Raw genomic sequence first — 14,592 nt, 5'->3', positions numbered from 1 at the left:
GCCTTCTTGCTTCCATCTTGTCCTTTCCTCTATTTTAGCTCTGTGGGTAATTATTTAGTTCGCCGGATCCCGCACTAGACTCAGAGTTCCCAGTAGGCAGTGGCGTGTAGGTGAAAAGAACACGCAGGTGGAAGTCAGGCAGCCGGAACCCTCATTAACTCTGCAACTTTGGGTAGTTTTTTGAACCTGATTTTCCACTCTGGCAAAGCGAAGATGAGGAGGCTTATGAGGAGGGATTCTTTAAAGGGTGGACGAGATAAGGCGTGTGCCTGGGACCCAGACGCCGTTCAGTAACTGCCAGTTCCCTCTGGTTTACTCTTTGAGTGTAAGGCTTGCATCTTGCTTACCTTGTGGCTCTTGGATCGTAGTGAGGCTCAGGAAAATACAGTGGCTCAAAGAATGCAGTGCTAGCTAGCAAAAGAAAAATGTTCACCTTTGTCAGTTTTTAGGGGAGTTCAAGCAGAGGAGTCCTCTTTCTCAGGTTCTGGCGGTCATAGTCAGGGAAGAGTGGGTCCAGGCGCGGGTCCCGCGTGGATGCTGGAGCCCATACCGGTGAGGTTGGTGCCTGAGAGGGCGCAGTCGGGGCGCTGGAAGCCAAAACCGCCGGTAGAGGGCGCCCCGGGCCCGCGGAGCGCGTGGCTCTGGGGTTGGGGCGCTCGCCGGGCGCTGGGCACTGGCTGCAGTCCGGCCTTGACCGCAGCGGTGGACAAGCCCACTACCCCAGCTGAGCGCGAAGTGAGCGCCCTCTCGGCGCAGCGGAGCGCACCGGCCAGGCGCGCTGCTGCGCGGAACTCTCCCGGCGAGCGGTGAGTAGAGGCGCCCGCAGGGCACATCTCACCCAAATTGGGGGGCATTTGCAGGCAGCGCCTGTCGGACCTGGGCGCGCTGTTGGGAAGGGCTTCGGGTTGACCCCAGGAGGCGCTGAGTGTCGGGCGGAGCTTTGCTTTCTGGCGACTTGGGCTCACTTGAGGTTTTAACATCGGATCTTTTCTCGCGGGCCCCTGTCGCGTGCTGTCCCTAGTGCCGGGGGCCCGGGGTTCGGTGGGGTAACCCGGGACGGGCGAGCGCTCACCTGAGCGTCCCCCACCCCTTTCGCCCGGGGCACCAACTGGGGGAACCACGTGGGGCTGTCGCCTGTAACTCTGCCTGTCAAGCGAAGCCCGCCTCCAGGGCAGGGGAGGGGACGCAGGGGGGTGGGGTGGGGGGTGGGCTGTGCCCCGAGGGAACCTGGCCAGCCCGTGCGCCCTCCGGTGCCGGCTCGGCTCTCCCTGCCTCGTGTTCCCACGGGCTCCTTGGGAGGTAGCGGGCAGTTCCGCGGGAAGGCGCAGGGCTCTTCCCCGAGGGACCAGAGGCCACTCGAGGGGCGCCCGGGCGCTCGTTTTCCGGAGAAGGGAAGCAGAGAAGCTGCCCAGGTGACTGATACTGGGGGTGCCCTCTCTCAAGGAGGCTCCAAGCGTCCGGGAGCATTTTTCCGGGGTCTCGTCCGCTTTGAACCATCTCCAGACATTGGAGGCAGTGGGGGCAGCGCCAGCTCTCTGTGGACCTGGCCCAGGATCCTTTTCCCAAACCCGCGTTGGCGACTTTTGCGCATCGGGAGCACAACCCCGGCTGCGCGCGCAGGGTAGGACTCAGGCGTGCCTCCGGGCGCCTCGTGAAGCCCGCTCTCCCGGAGCTCCTGGGGGCTTGGAAAGAGACAACCCCAAGGCAAGGTAGGTGGCTCAGAGGGGGTTGGATTGGGCTTGACAGTAAAGATGCGATCTGCTTATCTTGGCAAACGTCCTTTGCTTTCTCTTTGCTTTCTAGAGCTTTGGGGGAGCTGGTGCAGAGCCAGGGGCTTGGAGGAGCAAGGCATGTATTTTCAGCTGCGCCTCAGAAGGGGAGAATTCTCTGTCACCACCAGAAAGACAACAGCCCTGAAATGTGACAACAATTGACTAGCTTGGCTGAAGACTGGGAGTCTCTGGATTGTTAGCTTAGAATATGGTAAAAAGCCAATGCTTTCCGTGGGGCATTGAAGGGCCAACTGGTCCCCGAGACAGAGAATTGGAGCAAGGGAGTCAGAAGACAGTTGTAGAGAGCAAGAGGGACCTTCCAAGAGGCTGATTTGGACTGCCAAAGGCAGGCTTCTGCCACACAATTGTTGCAGCCCTTTAATGGAATGCTGGTGAGGTCCTCCACCCAGGGGAACAAGTGGGGCTGTGCAAGGGGCTGCCTGACCAGCGAGGACTCCTGCAGGTCTGACCAACCCCTAATCCCTGCTTAGGAGGCTGAGGGGTGTCCGAACCCCCTCTGCACTCTCCCTCAGGAAGATGAGGACTCTGAACACCTCTACCATGGACGGCGCCGGGATGGTGGTGGAGAGGGACTTCTCCTTCCGCATCCTTACAGCCTGTTTCCTGTCACTGCTTATCCTGTCCACACTCCTGGGGAACACGCTGGTCTGTGCTGCTGTCATCAGGTTCCGACACCTGCGGTCCAAGGTGACCAACTTCTTCGTTATCTCCTTGGCCGTGTCAGATCTCTTGGTGGCTGTCTTGGTCATGCCCTGGAAAGCGGTGGCTGAGATCGCTGGCTTCTGGCCCTTTGGGTCCTTCTGTAACATCTGGGTGGCCTTTGACATCATGTGCTCCACTGCATCCATCCTCAACCTCTGTGTGATCAGCGTGGACAGGTATTGGGCCATCTCTAGCCCCTTCCGGTATGAGAGGAAGATGACCCCCAAGGCAGCCTTCATTCTGATCAGCGTGGCATGGACTTTGTCTGTTCTCATCTCCTTCATTCCAGTGCAGCTCAGCTGGCACAAGGCAAAACCCACAAGCCCCTCTGATGGGAATGCCACTTCCCTGGGTAAGACCACCAACAACTGTGACTCCAGCTTGAGCAGGACATATGCTATTTCATCCTCCCTAATAAGCTTTTACATTCCTGTGGCCATCATGATTGTCACCTACACCAGGATCTACAGGATTGCCCAGAAACAAATACGGCGCATCTCGGCCTTGGAGAGGGCAGCAGTCCATGCCAAGAACTGCCAGACCACTACGGGTAACGGAAACCCTGTGGAGTGTTCTCAACCAGAAAGCTCCTTTAAGATGTCCTTCAAAAGAGAGACTAAAGTTCTGAAGACTCTGTCTGTGATCATGGGGGTGTTTGTGTGCTGCTGGCTCCCTTTCTTCATCTTGAACTGCATGGTGCCCTTCTGTGGGTCTGGGGAGACCAAGCCCTTCTGCATCGATTCCATCACCTTTGACGTGTTTGTGTGGTTTGGGTGGGCTAATTCCTCCTTGAACCCCATCATTTATGCCTTTAATGCTGATTTTCGGAAGGCATTTTCCACCCTCTTAGGATGCTACAGACTTTGCCCGGCGACGAATAATGCCATAGAGACGGTTAGCATCAATAACAATGGGGCTGTGGTGTTTTCCAGCCATCACGAGCCTCGAGGTTCCATCTCCAAGGACTGCAATCTGGTGTATCTGATCCCACATGCCGTGGGCTCCTCTGAGGACCTGAAGAAGGCAGAGGCGGGGGGAATAGCCGAGCCCTTGGAGAAGCTCTCCCCAGCCCTATCTGTCATTTTGGACTATGACACTGATGTCTCTCTAGAGAAGATCCAGCCCATCACACAAAATGGACAGCACCCGACCTGAACTCCAAGATGGATCCTAGCAGACATGCTCCTCCCAGAAGCTAGAGGAGACTTCTCTGGGGCTTGCTGTGAAGAAACTAAGGTGTGGTGAGACTCAGATGTCGGGCGAGCCCTCCTCTACTGCTTCCCCTCAAAACACAACTAACTACATTTTAATCTACATTCCAGTGTGTTTTCTGTGTTGTTCATAGCGAATCAAGAGGGACACAAGTGAAGCGAATGTTCATAAGGGACGTGTCTTTGGCTCCAAAGTTATTTTTAGAAACTGAGCCTCATCTTAGGACTTAAGAAATAGGGCAAAGAATCAACAATGAACAGCTTCACTTAAATATTAAATCTTTCCCAGAAGGAAGTGAGAAGGGTTGAGTTTGCTGTGTACAAACAGGTGCTAACACTGGTCCAAGCAAAGTTTTCAGATTGTAAAGGTAGGTGCATGCCTTCATAAATTATTCCTAAAAAATAATTGAGCCTTACAGTAGGAATGGGATTTTTTTTTCCAGAGTTGATGCTTTGTTGATATTGGTTTATTTATTTATTGTATTATATGGATATTTTTAATTTATTATAATAAATCTATATTTATCATATTTAATAGGGTAAATGAATGAGTTATCTGAAATCTTACAATAGCATTTTTGTCCATTTAACTAGCACTTTATAAGCCGATGAAACAAACACATAGACTCTCTGAGACTCAAAATGCTCATGTATAACTTCCAGAAACACAGCAAAGTCTAATAGAAAAAAAAAAGAAGTTGTGATGATTCCTTAAAATTCATGGGAACAAATAAGTATGAGGTGAGAATTGATAAATGCTGTGATTGCTTTTTTTTTCTCCTAGAAAGATTTTGAAAGATTTAAAAAAAGCATAGCTACTCTTGTGTTCAAAATTTCTTAAGTGACAAAGACTTTCCCAGGAGAATGATTTGCAGTTCTGTAAATATTTGAAATAAAAGTTAGCTTAAGAAGAATCCAACTTGAAATATATGATCTTAGGTGGTAATAAAAAGTATATGCTACTTTGTATTTATGTAAAATAATTGGCCCTCCTTGTCTTTTCTCATTTCCTGTGTCAGATAGCTTTTCTGAGCCAAATAAATGACTGTCCTGGTTAGAGATGTGTCATGAAGACAGTGAGTTTCCTTAACTCTTGTGTCACAACAGTCTCACCTATGGACAAAGGTCAAATCCTGCATCTCCATCTTACCAGCCAAGCTACTCAGTGGGGTTACTTTTTGTAGTTCTTTAATCTGAACTTAGAATTGATTTTTTTAAAAAGTCTAAATGTTAATGGTATACTAACTAACAGAGAGTGCCTCATTATCATCCTTGAGCAAGACACTTCTGTTGGTAGAGAAGACAGGAGACCCCTTCTCTTTGCGTATGTTAAGCACACCAAAGCGATCAGCATCTCTTTTGACAAGTGTTAGCCCTTTCTTTGTGCTTTGGCATCAAGTTCCTGTGTCATCACCTGGACTGTAAAAAGTATCCTAAGGCTCCATTGCCAGATACTAATTCACGTGGGGCATTTCAAGAGAATTTTTTGGAAATGTTTACAAAGTGTTCTTGTTGATAAGCAATTGACTTAACATTTAGATGAAATGGGTAATAAGAAAGATACCTACTGAAAACTATCTCCTGCATCAGGTCTGTGTTATTTATGCATTGTGAATGTTTTCTTAATTTTATTGCCTGTATGCTTTCTTACATATAATAAAATTATTTTGTGAACTCAAATCAACCCTGAATGAGTTGTGCTGCATTTGTTAAATGTGTTTTAAAAACTAGGATAGTTCAGATCTACACGTCAGAAAACATGGGCATTTTCAAGGATACGTTAGTTTTCTTTTTTCCTTTTTAGTGGCAATCTCTCCTATTATGTTGCCATGTGTTGCCTTTGAATATTTAAATAGGAAGTTGATTTGGGCTATATACTCTTATTTTCCTTCGGTCTCAAAAAAAATTTTTTTTTTCCAAAAGAAATCCTTCTTTGCTCGAGGAATTACTCTTCATTTCACAGATTTGAAAGATTTCTAAAATCTCTGTTTTTACTTTCTAAGAGTCCAGAGGTTTTAAATAACCTAAAAATTACAGAAAATAATGTGGCTGGCTATGCATGATCGTGGACCCTTAGCTTAATGGCAACCGCTGTATGTGTAGTGTTTAAGAGTAAAATCTAACAAGAATTACTTTTTGGAAAAAATATACAGGTTTTGATACTGGGCTTAGCAAAAAGTCTTACAGGTCACTTCCATCGATCCTGCTAAACCTGCTTGGTTCATGTGCTAACCGCGCCCCCCCCCCCTTTTTTTTCATCCCAAAGAAGGAGAATGATTGAACAGCAGGTGATGTAGAAATTAAGGGTTAAGTTTATAATTTGGAACATCACACAACAGACGGTGTCTTTTTAAATTCCATATCTGCCTTCCCCAGGCTTTGGCAGATAATGAACATATCTAGAATGAACACGCATAAAGCATGATGCCTTTTCTTTCTGCTTCCTAACTTTCTGCACATCTTGATTCTTTGCAGTTTAATTTTGTTATGTAATTAGTGGTCCGGCAACATCAGTTAAGATACTCAGGGCTGTCATTGTCCAACCAGTGAAACATGGGACAAAAGCCTTCACCATGTATTTCATTGGCAGAGTGAAAAATAAAGACACATGTAGAAATTATATTAAATACTTGTAAAATTCAGGACACTGTGGATGAGACTGTATTTTGGTTTTCTGGCATGTTGGATGGATAAAGGGTATCTTATGAAATCTTGATTTGACTGACGGCATCTTTCAGAGAATTTAATTTACAACCATAAGAACAAAATTAAAGTATGACATTTCATTTCATTTAACTATCGCGATGAGCCTTCATAATGCTAAATATATGTAAGACACTTTAGCAAGACAGAGACAATTTAAAAGAGGTGTTCTTTTTCCCTTTCAAGCTAAGAAGATGCTTTTCCTGGTCAAATAAATATAGAGCTGTTACTGGTGATAGAATAACAAGAAGTCTTAAGGAAGGGACACTGAGCCCTGGGCTCCAATTGGTAGATTTGGAGTTTATGTAAGAAAGTGGTGGCTTTCTCTTGGGATCTAAGCAAGTCATGGTCTGTGAGCCTCAGTTGTCTTGATCCATTAAATGGGAAGAACAAAACCTCTGCATTAACTTTTTCAGTGGAGGGGGTCACCCCAAATAGAAACTGGTATGTAGTCTAATCTCAGGGACTTTCTGAACTCTGTACTCTCTGGGGACTCCATCATGATTTCCCCCCCGGTTTGCAACAGTGGCATTTCAGCCTGATCCTTCCACCCACTAGGAGCCAGTCTACATGTGGGGGCCTGGCACACAGAAAGCCCAGGATTTGTTTCAGACAGATGTGGGTTCACATTGTAGCTACCACTTTCAAGCTGTACCTCTCTGAGCCTGTTTGCCCATTTGTGGAATGGAAATAAACATGCAGGTTCTTGTGAGGGTTGAAATGAAGCTAATGTTTATAAGGGTCCTGAGCCTTGAGATCTTGCACTCACCAATTCTTTGCAGGATCTCTATTTGGAAGGGGTTGATGACAATATTTACTGCTTTACTAATAATGGAGCTGCTATGCATTTGAATTCTTGCATGTTTGCTTGAAGCAAATGGCAATGACTTTTAGAGTGCATGTAGTTTGCAATTCTCCCAGACACCATTCTCTTTTGCTGTGGTTATCTGGTATTCCAGAAGCAAGTAGATTTTTATATCTGCATGGCTAAGACAGTTGCCTCTATTTTTTCCCACTAGTTATTGACTAAATATGTCTGTCTACAATGTTTTAGTCTATGAAATCTACTTACCTTGCAGAATTTGTTTCAAGAATGATGAGTTGATGGCAGGCTAGCTCTGGGCTGTTAAAACTGGGACCTGCTGCTCTGCACAATATGCTTACCATGGTCATTTGAAGGAACCAACCCAGTGGATCATGAGATTGTAGAATTATATAGGTTAGATGCACCTCTGTGGATTTCTTTGAGATTTCCTGGATAGAAACATGACATAATCAACGTGTTTATTTTTATGGAGGATTGAGGGGATGAGAAGCATTACAGCACAGAGAACCCCTCTAAGATCTTGTTACCAGGCCAATCTAGTTATGTTGCCTTCTGTCACGTTGAGTAACTACCATGTGATGTACCGAATTAAAAAAAGCAGCATGTGGACTTGAGTATGTTGCATCATTCAAGATTTGGGAGTTGTTATTTAAATAGTATTAGAAGCTCAAAGAATAATCTGTGGTTTAGAAGGGTTTAACTTTTTAATCACTATGAGAAAATGGACAAAACCAGTTAAAATTTTTCTCATGCTCATAGAATATATATTCTACCAGCTGTCAAAATGGGTAAATATTTTCAGTCATTGAAGAGGATCTGCCCTGAGCTATGTCCATAAAAATGAGCCCACCTAGCAGAAATGCCAGCAAAGTGGCAGGTGGTAGTGAGACCTAGGAGAGCTGAATTGTAGGGCAGAGTTTTTAATTTCATTAAATAATTTTTTAAAAGATAAGTAGTTTGGATAAACTACCTTATAACCCTTGAAAATAAGTTTTTTCATCTCTACAATAAGTGGGTTAGAAGAGATGATTTCTAAGATATATATACTTTTTTGGCTTGACAATACTAGATGTGAGATCCATTACTGGTAAAAATCTGATAGATTCTCCAAGTCTGTTCTCTTTGCTGCTAGAAAGCTAACAAAATGATATTTCCAAAATGCAAATATTAGGTTATGCCCTTGCTTAGCATTCTTCAATGACTCCCAATTACTTTCAGGAAAAACAAGCAAACAAACTCATGTAAGGCCCTTCATGAGCAAACCCCTGGTGGTCCATGCAGGCACATCTATGGCCACTACCCAACTAGCACTCTCTCTACAGAGGTTCTGAAATTCATACAGCTTGTGGAGCGTACGAGGTCCTTTCCTGTCTTTATGCTTTGCGCATGCTGTCCCCTCTGCCTGGAACACCCTTCCCTGTTGCCTTTGTTTGCTTGTTCCTACTAATCTTTTAAGATTCAGTAGGGCATAATTGCAGAAGGCCTTCCTTGGCAATTTCTTCTTGCTTCTACTACTACTTTTATTTCTTTCAAAGAGTTTACCTTGCTGGAATGAAATAATCTCCTTATTTCCTTATCTCTTTCCCTAGATTATGAGTCTCTTGAGAGCAAGAGACTGCCTTACTTTGTTTCCCTTTCTCTATATATTCCTAAGCATCCAACACACTGCTTGGCTTATAAGAATTGCTTGTTAGAACTTTGTTGAATGAAAGAAAGTACAAGCAAGTCAAAACAGGGAAGACTGGAGCCACACACAGTTTTAGTGAAATTTATTTCTGGAGTGCTTGGTGTATGTGTGCAGGTCTGCTAGGCTCTCTCTAACATCTTTGGGTAGAATCCCCATGTGGTCTCAGAGGCCTGCAGTTCCCTGGGGTCTGAATGGTTGTATAGAGGTCACTGCATACACTCAAACACTGCCCCCCCATTCTTATGCGTGTTTATGTATAAAATTGATGCCATTTACAATCAGTAACCTTTGTGAGTACTTTTTGTGATTCAGGCCATGTGCCCAATGCTGGAAATGAATCAGACACTATCCCAGTGTTCGAAGAGCTTAAAGTAGAAACATGTATGCAAATAAACCATCATCAAAGAGTGTTTTAAAAGTAAAATATAAGAAGAAGGAAAATGTTTTCTTCCAGGTGATGCCAATAGCACTATTCTATTGAGCCCCACCTGGCATCGTGCCATGTGCTATTCATTTATTATCTTATTCCATTCTCACACCCATCCTATGAGGTGGGCACTATCATCAACACCCCCAATTTACAGATCAAAATAATGAAGATTTAGAAAGGGCACGTAATGTGCCCAAGACCACACAGCTGGTAAATGATGGGGTAGGTTTAAATCTAGGACTGTCTGACTTTAAAGCTTATTCTTTTGAACTGGAACCTATTCTGTTTACCAGGAACTAGCCCTAACCAAGCAAGTAACTTGTTAAGGGGCTTCCACATCACCTCAAATATTGGTGGATTAAAAAATACTTTTTTGGGCTTCCCTGGTGGCGCAGTGGTTGAGAATCCGCCTGCCGATGTAGGGGACGCGGGTTCGTGCCCCGGTCCGGGAAGATCCCACATGCCGCGGAGCGGCTGGGCCCGTGAGCCACGGCCGCTGAGCCTGCGCGTCCGGAGCCTGTGCTCCGCAACGGGAGAGGCCACAACAGTGAGAGGCCCCACCCCCAAAAAAACTTTTTATTATTCACATTTTCAATCATGTACAAAAAAATAGAGAGGGTTGTATGATAAACCCCCGAGCACCCATCCTGTTACCCAGATTGAAGCATTCGCAAGACTGTAGTTGGTGATCTTTAAGGAATAACAGGGGCTCCATGTCTTTGAATAAAGCACAAGGTGGAAGTCAACAGGACATTACAATTTCAAAAACGTCACCTTGTGGAGTTCAAAGATCACAGAATGGGGAGATGGTTTATTCAAATGTCGAAACACTCCATGTTCAGGGATCAGTTTGATCAGGGCACCCTTCCTCAGTTTAACTCAGCAAACATTTATCTATACCTGCCTGGTCCTCAGTGCTGCTTTGAGAGGGGGAGTGAGGAGGGAAGGATGAGAGAACAGGGTGGGGAGCGGGAAGATGCTTAGTGAGGGAGACAGTGCTGCTGGAGGCGCATGGGGATGGGGTAGGGTTGGGAAGGACATGGCATTGGATGTGGGCTTGAGGGATGGACAGGATAGGACTCAACCGGCAGGGAGTGAGAACGGTTGAGGTTGGAACTCCAGTACTTGCAAACGTGGGGCTGAGGAATGGGCACTGGGTGGATTTTTTGGATACAGGACTTGGAGCAGAGATGAATTGAAACGCACTAGAAGGTTTGATCCAAATGAGGTCCCACAAGCTGTCAAAGTAACTGCTTTGGGGTGGTCTCCATGCTCTACAGGGGCGAATTCAGTGCATCTGGATGACTAACCAGATGGTCAGGTGATAATGGCTCACCCCTCCCTTCCTCACACCCTCCCTGCAGCCTTGCTCACATCTGATCTGCTCTCACATAGACTCTGCTGACACCCCTTTCCCCTCTTTCCAACTGGGACTCCCTTCCTCCTGTCTTCTGCTTGAGCCTCATCTCAGGTGCTAGCTTCACTGCAGCCCTTCTCTGGCCCTTATTCCCCCGGGGGGGTGGCCCACTGCAGGGCATGCATCCTGTTGTGTGCTGTTTGTGTCCCCTGTTTCTCGGGGGAGCTCCCAGAGGCACAGAATGTATCCTTTTCAACACTCTCTTCCCAGTGTCCGCATAGCCTGGCACACAGGAGTACCCAAGTTAATATATTTTTTAAATGAATGGGTGAATTAATCACTTTATGAAAATGAATAACTACTTATACACATACCTTCATTTTCACCATGGAGTTGACTCTGCTGAGCTTATAAGGGTTGATCTCTGCTAAGGGTGGTTTCTCCAATACTGATACAATCGCAGGAAAATAATTGGAATAGGATTTAAATGGCAAACTAGGGCTCTCTCTCCTATCGCTGTGCATGGATAGTGAGTGATCAACCCTTTCACATGGGAGGGACAGGAAATGTCAACCAAATGCCAGCAGTGTGTTCTGAGATTAGCTGCATGCATGCTGTTTTGAGGCTGAGTTTTTAGGTCAGAAGTATTTAGCATTATAAACATGTTGACTAATTTAGATAATGTCCAGCCCCATTTGTAAAATGCTGCTTTAACACACACTGCTGTTTACTGTTAAACTGGGAGGAAGGAAGGAGCTCCATGCTAATTCTGCCCAAACTGCTGTGGGTTTCTCCTTGCTTGATGGTGGGGTCCCTATAAACCTGCATGTTCTTGACTGTTACAAGGGAGGATTAAAGAGGATCCACTCTGAGAGGGGACCAGGGGCAAGAAGGTGACAGTTAGTTTAAATAGCCTGGTTGTAATACTTTCAAGGCAAAAGTAAATTTTAATGCCATTTTTAGAAAGCATCCATTGCACCCATATTGAAATTAAAACTTATTTGCTTCTCACAAGACTGTGCAATTTAGAATGTCACCCTTTTCTTTTCCTTTTAATTTGCCTTTATTTGGTACCCTTCTTTATTTGGTACAGAAGTTTGTATTTGAGTGTTTTTTAAAAATTTATTTTATTGAAGTATAGTTGATTTACAATGTTATATTAATTTCTGCTGTACACCAAAGCGATTCAGTTAAATATATATATATATTTTTTCATATTCTTTTCCATTATGGTTTATCATAGGGTATTGAATATAGTTCCCTGTGCTATACAGTAGGAAATTGTTGTTTATCCATCCTATATATAATAGTTTGGATCTGCTAATCCCAAACTCCCAATCCATCGGTCTCCCACCCCCTCTTTTCCTTGGCAACCACAAATTTGTAGAATGTCACACTTGGATGTGACTCTGTCAAAGGACAGAAGCAGAATCTCTGGGTTAAGGATGGGAAATAGCCACTCTCCTGCCTGCTCACAGGAATGTAATTGACATTGTGCATACAATTCGACCCAGCAACTTGACTTCCAGGAATCTGGCTTATGTACATCCTTACCTGTATGCGCAGAGATGCCTGCATAAAGGCTGCAGCCTTGCTTTAAAAGCCCGCTAAGTGAAATGAATAACTAAAATGTAAGATGTCCATGGTATGTGGTAGTTAAAAAGAAAGGCGGATCAATATGCACTATTATGGAAAGATATTCATGAAATGAAAAAGCAAGTTAAAAAACAGTATGGCCAATATGATCCCTTTTATTTAAAACAGTGTAAGAAGTATCTATTTCTTATGTCTATACATAGAAAAAGGTGTAGGAAAATGCCCAGCTACCTGAAAACAGTGGTATCTCTGGGGAGAGCAAAGGGGGGCGGCTTTCACTTTTTCCTTTTTATGTTTCTAGGTTTTTACAAGAAGCTTGTGTTTATCTATATCACGTGTGTAGTTAAAATACTTTTTTAGAAGCATGCTGAACCAGGGGTGAGGAAAGTAGAATTCTAGTTGTGGTTGCTGGGTGTGTCCTTGGGAGAAGGAGCAGTAATTGAGCACCTTCTGTGCTCACGTGCTCTTGATGGTCAGAGTCAGAGCCTGATCTGACTGAGGCTGGGGGAATTCCAGCACTGGCTCACAGATGCTCAGCAGGTCAGTGGGAACAGGAACTTCTGGTCTACCTGCTCCAAAGCCCCTCCCTTTCCCCCAGGACAAGACCTTCCTCCACCTCATGGGGAGGGGGTGTCTTAGTTTCCCACACAAAAGATCCTTCCACAGAGCCCATATTTGGTTAGATTTTGTTGATCAAAAGCATCTCATTTAGAGAATCACAGTCTGTGTGGCCTTTTGATAGGTTCAAGCATTTTCTCTGTTCAGCTTTTGAGAAATGATAGAAAGCACTCATGGTGGGGTCCTTGGGGACCTCAGGTTGGGGGTCACTAGCAAGAGGCCCTCTGAAGTCCTCTTTTCAAGAACCAACTCCTCTCAGGGGATTGGGCTATTTTACAACCTTTACGGACTCTAAAGGGTCTTATTTGTGGTATCCCAGTGCACATCTCCTCAAACATATTAAAATGCTTCTTAAGTATAATTTTATTGCTGCAAAAAAGAAGGATCTTGATATGTCTTGAAATTATCTTGATTTCAGTTTTGCAGTTACTTGGTCATATTTAGGAACCAATGCATTTTCCCCCTCTGGTCTCAAACATTTCGGGGTGCTTTTGAAAAGCTCAGAGCCTTAGGGACCTCTAGTCCCTCTTCTCTGAACAAGCTACAGGCAGAATTTTCTCCAAGTTTTGAGAGCAGAAACGCCGTGTGCTTTTAGGCACAGCAAGAGAGGAGGCCACTGCTGTTTTCCCTGTTGAAATCTCTCTTGTTCTCTAGCTGGATTATTACTGCTCAAATGTTTAAGGGCCTTGTCTACGACAGTGATACAAACCACTTTGGATTACTTTGAAACTGAAAAACACCCTAGCATTTGTTCTTAGGCTTAACTTTTGGGGAGGTTTTCAAATTCTATTTTTCTCATCATTGACATAGATATTAAATGTTTTAGTGATATTTTTATGTTAAATGCTCCCACACGCTCATTTTAGATGGTAAATTCAAAGTGTGAGGATAAAAGCAATGAGGGCTGGATTGAAGGAAAAGACAGGCTTCCTTATTTGATCTTTTATTCTAAAAGGAGGAAGAAATTTAAGTGTGAAGGCTCAGATTCTATAACCTGTAAGAGACTTTAACAACGAGTCACAGGCAGAGGAGATGCTGAGGCCAGATACTGGTCAAGGAGAGTAGCTAATCGTCGCATGCAGACTGAGGTTGTTAAACTGGGACACTAAGTTATTTCAGACACAACTTTGTATAGGAAAGGATCTTGGGGGATCTGGTCAGAGCATCAGTTCGCATTAATGGCTGATTCCTTTGGGGAGAGGAAGGTTACATGCCACATGACCTCGCTCAGACTCCCTCTGGCTTCACAGTAAAGAGCAGTGAGGAGTAGGTAGTTAGCTTTATTTCTCTTGTTTTTCACCCTGACAGTTATTAAATTACAGATGTGTATTTGAAAGAGATTCCAAATTCAATAGAGAGAGGGGTGGAGGGAGGGGGGATAGAGCAGGAGGGGAGAGCTTAAGGTTTTCAAGAAATTAAACTCTGGCATCTCACTGTTTTATAATAAAAATTTTATTTTAGAAGAGTTTTAGATTTATAGAGAAATTGCAAAGATAGAACAGAGGGTTCTTATATATCCTGCATGCAGTTTCCCCTATGGTTAACCTCTTACATTAGTATGGTCGTAATTAATGAACGAATATTGATATAGTCTTATTTACTAAATCCATAGTTAATTCATATTTCTTTAGTTTTTACCTAATATTCATTTTCTCTTTCAGGATTCCAT

At 44.5% G+C, this 14,592-nt stretch overlaps 1 protein-coding gene across 3 annotated transcripts; it reads left to right on the top strand.

Moving 5' to 3' along the window:
• The first annotated feature begins 424 nt into the window (after positions 1-424).
• DRD1 (dopamine receptor D1) lies at positions 425-5,390 on the top strand. Of its 3 annotated transcripts, XM_067031893.1 has the most exons (3): positions 426-806; positions 1,444-1,709; positions 1,804-5,390. In XM_067031893.1, the coding sequence occupies exon 3, from the start codon at positions 2,310-2,312 to the stop codon at positions 3,648-3,650; it is 1,341 nt and encodes a 446-aa protein (XP_066887994.1). In that variant the 5' UTR covers positions 426-806; positions 1,444-1,709; positions 1,804-2,309; the 3' UTR covers positions 3,651-5,390. The 3 variants fall into 3 exon arrangements, with proteins under 3 accessions (XP_066887995.1, XP_066887994.1, XP_058916575.1); XM_067031894.1 differs by lacking the exon at positions 1,444-1,709 and having other exon boundaries at positions 425-806; XM_059060592.2 differs by lacking the exon at positions 426-806 and having other exon boundaries at positions 1,281-1,709.
• The last annotated feature ends 9,202 nt before the right edge of the window (positions 5,391-14,592 follow it).

Source organism: Kogia breviceps, chromosome 4, assembly GCF_026419965.1.
Source record: "Kogia breviceps isolate mKogBre1 chromosome 4, mKogBre1 haplotype 1, whole genome shotgun sequence".
NCBI classification, from domain to species: domain Eukaryota; kingdom Metazoa; phylum Chordata; class Mammalia; order Artiodactyla; family Physeteridae; genus Kogia; species Kogia breviceps.
The sequence above is the reverse complement of the archived record's forward strand: the minus strand, read 5'-3'. Positions and strand labels throughout refer to the sequence as shown.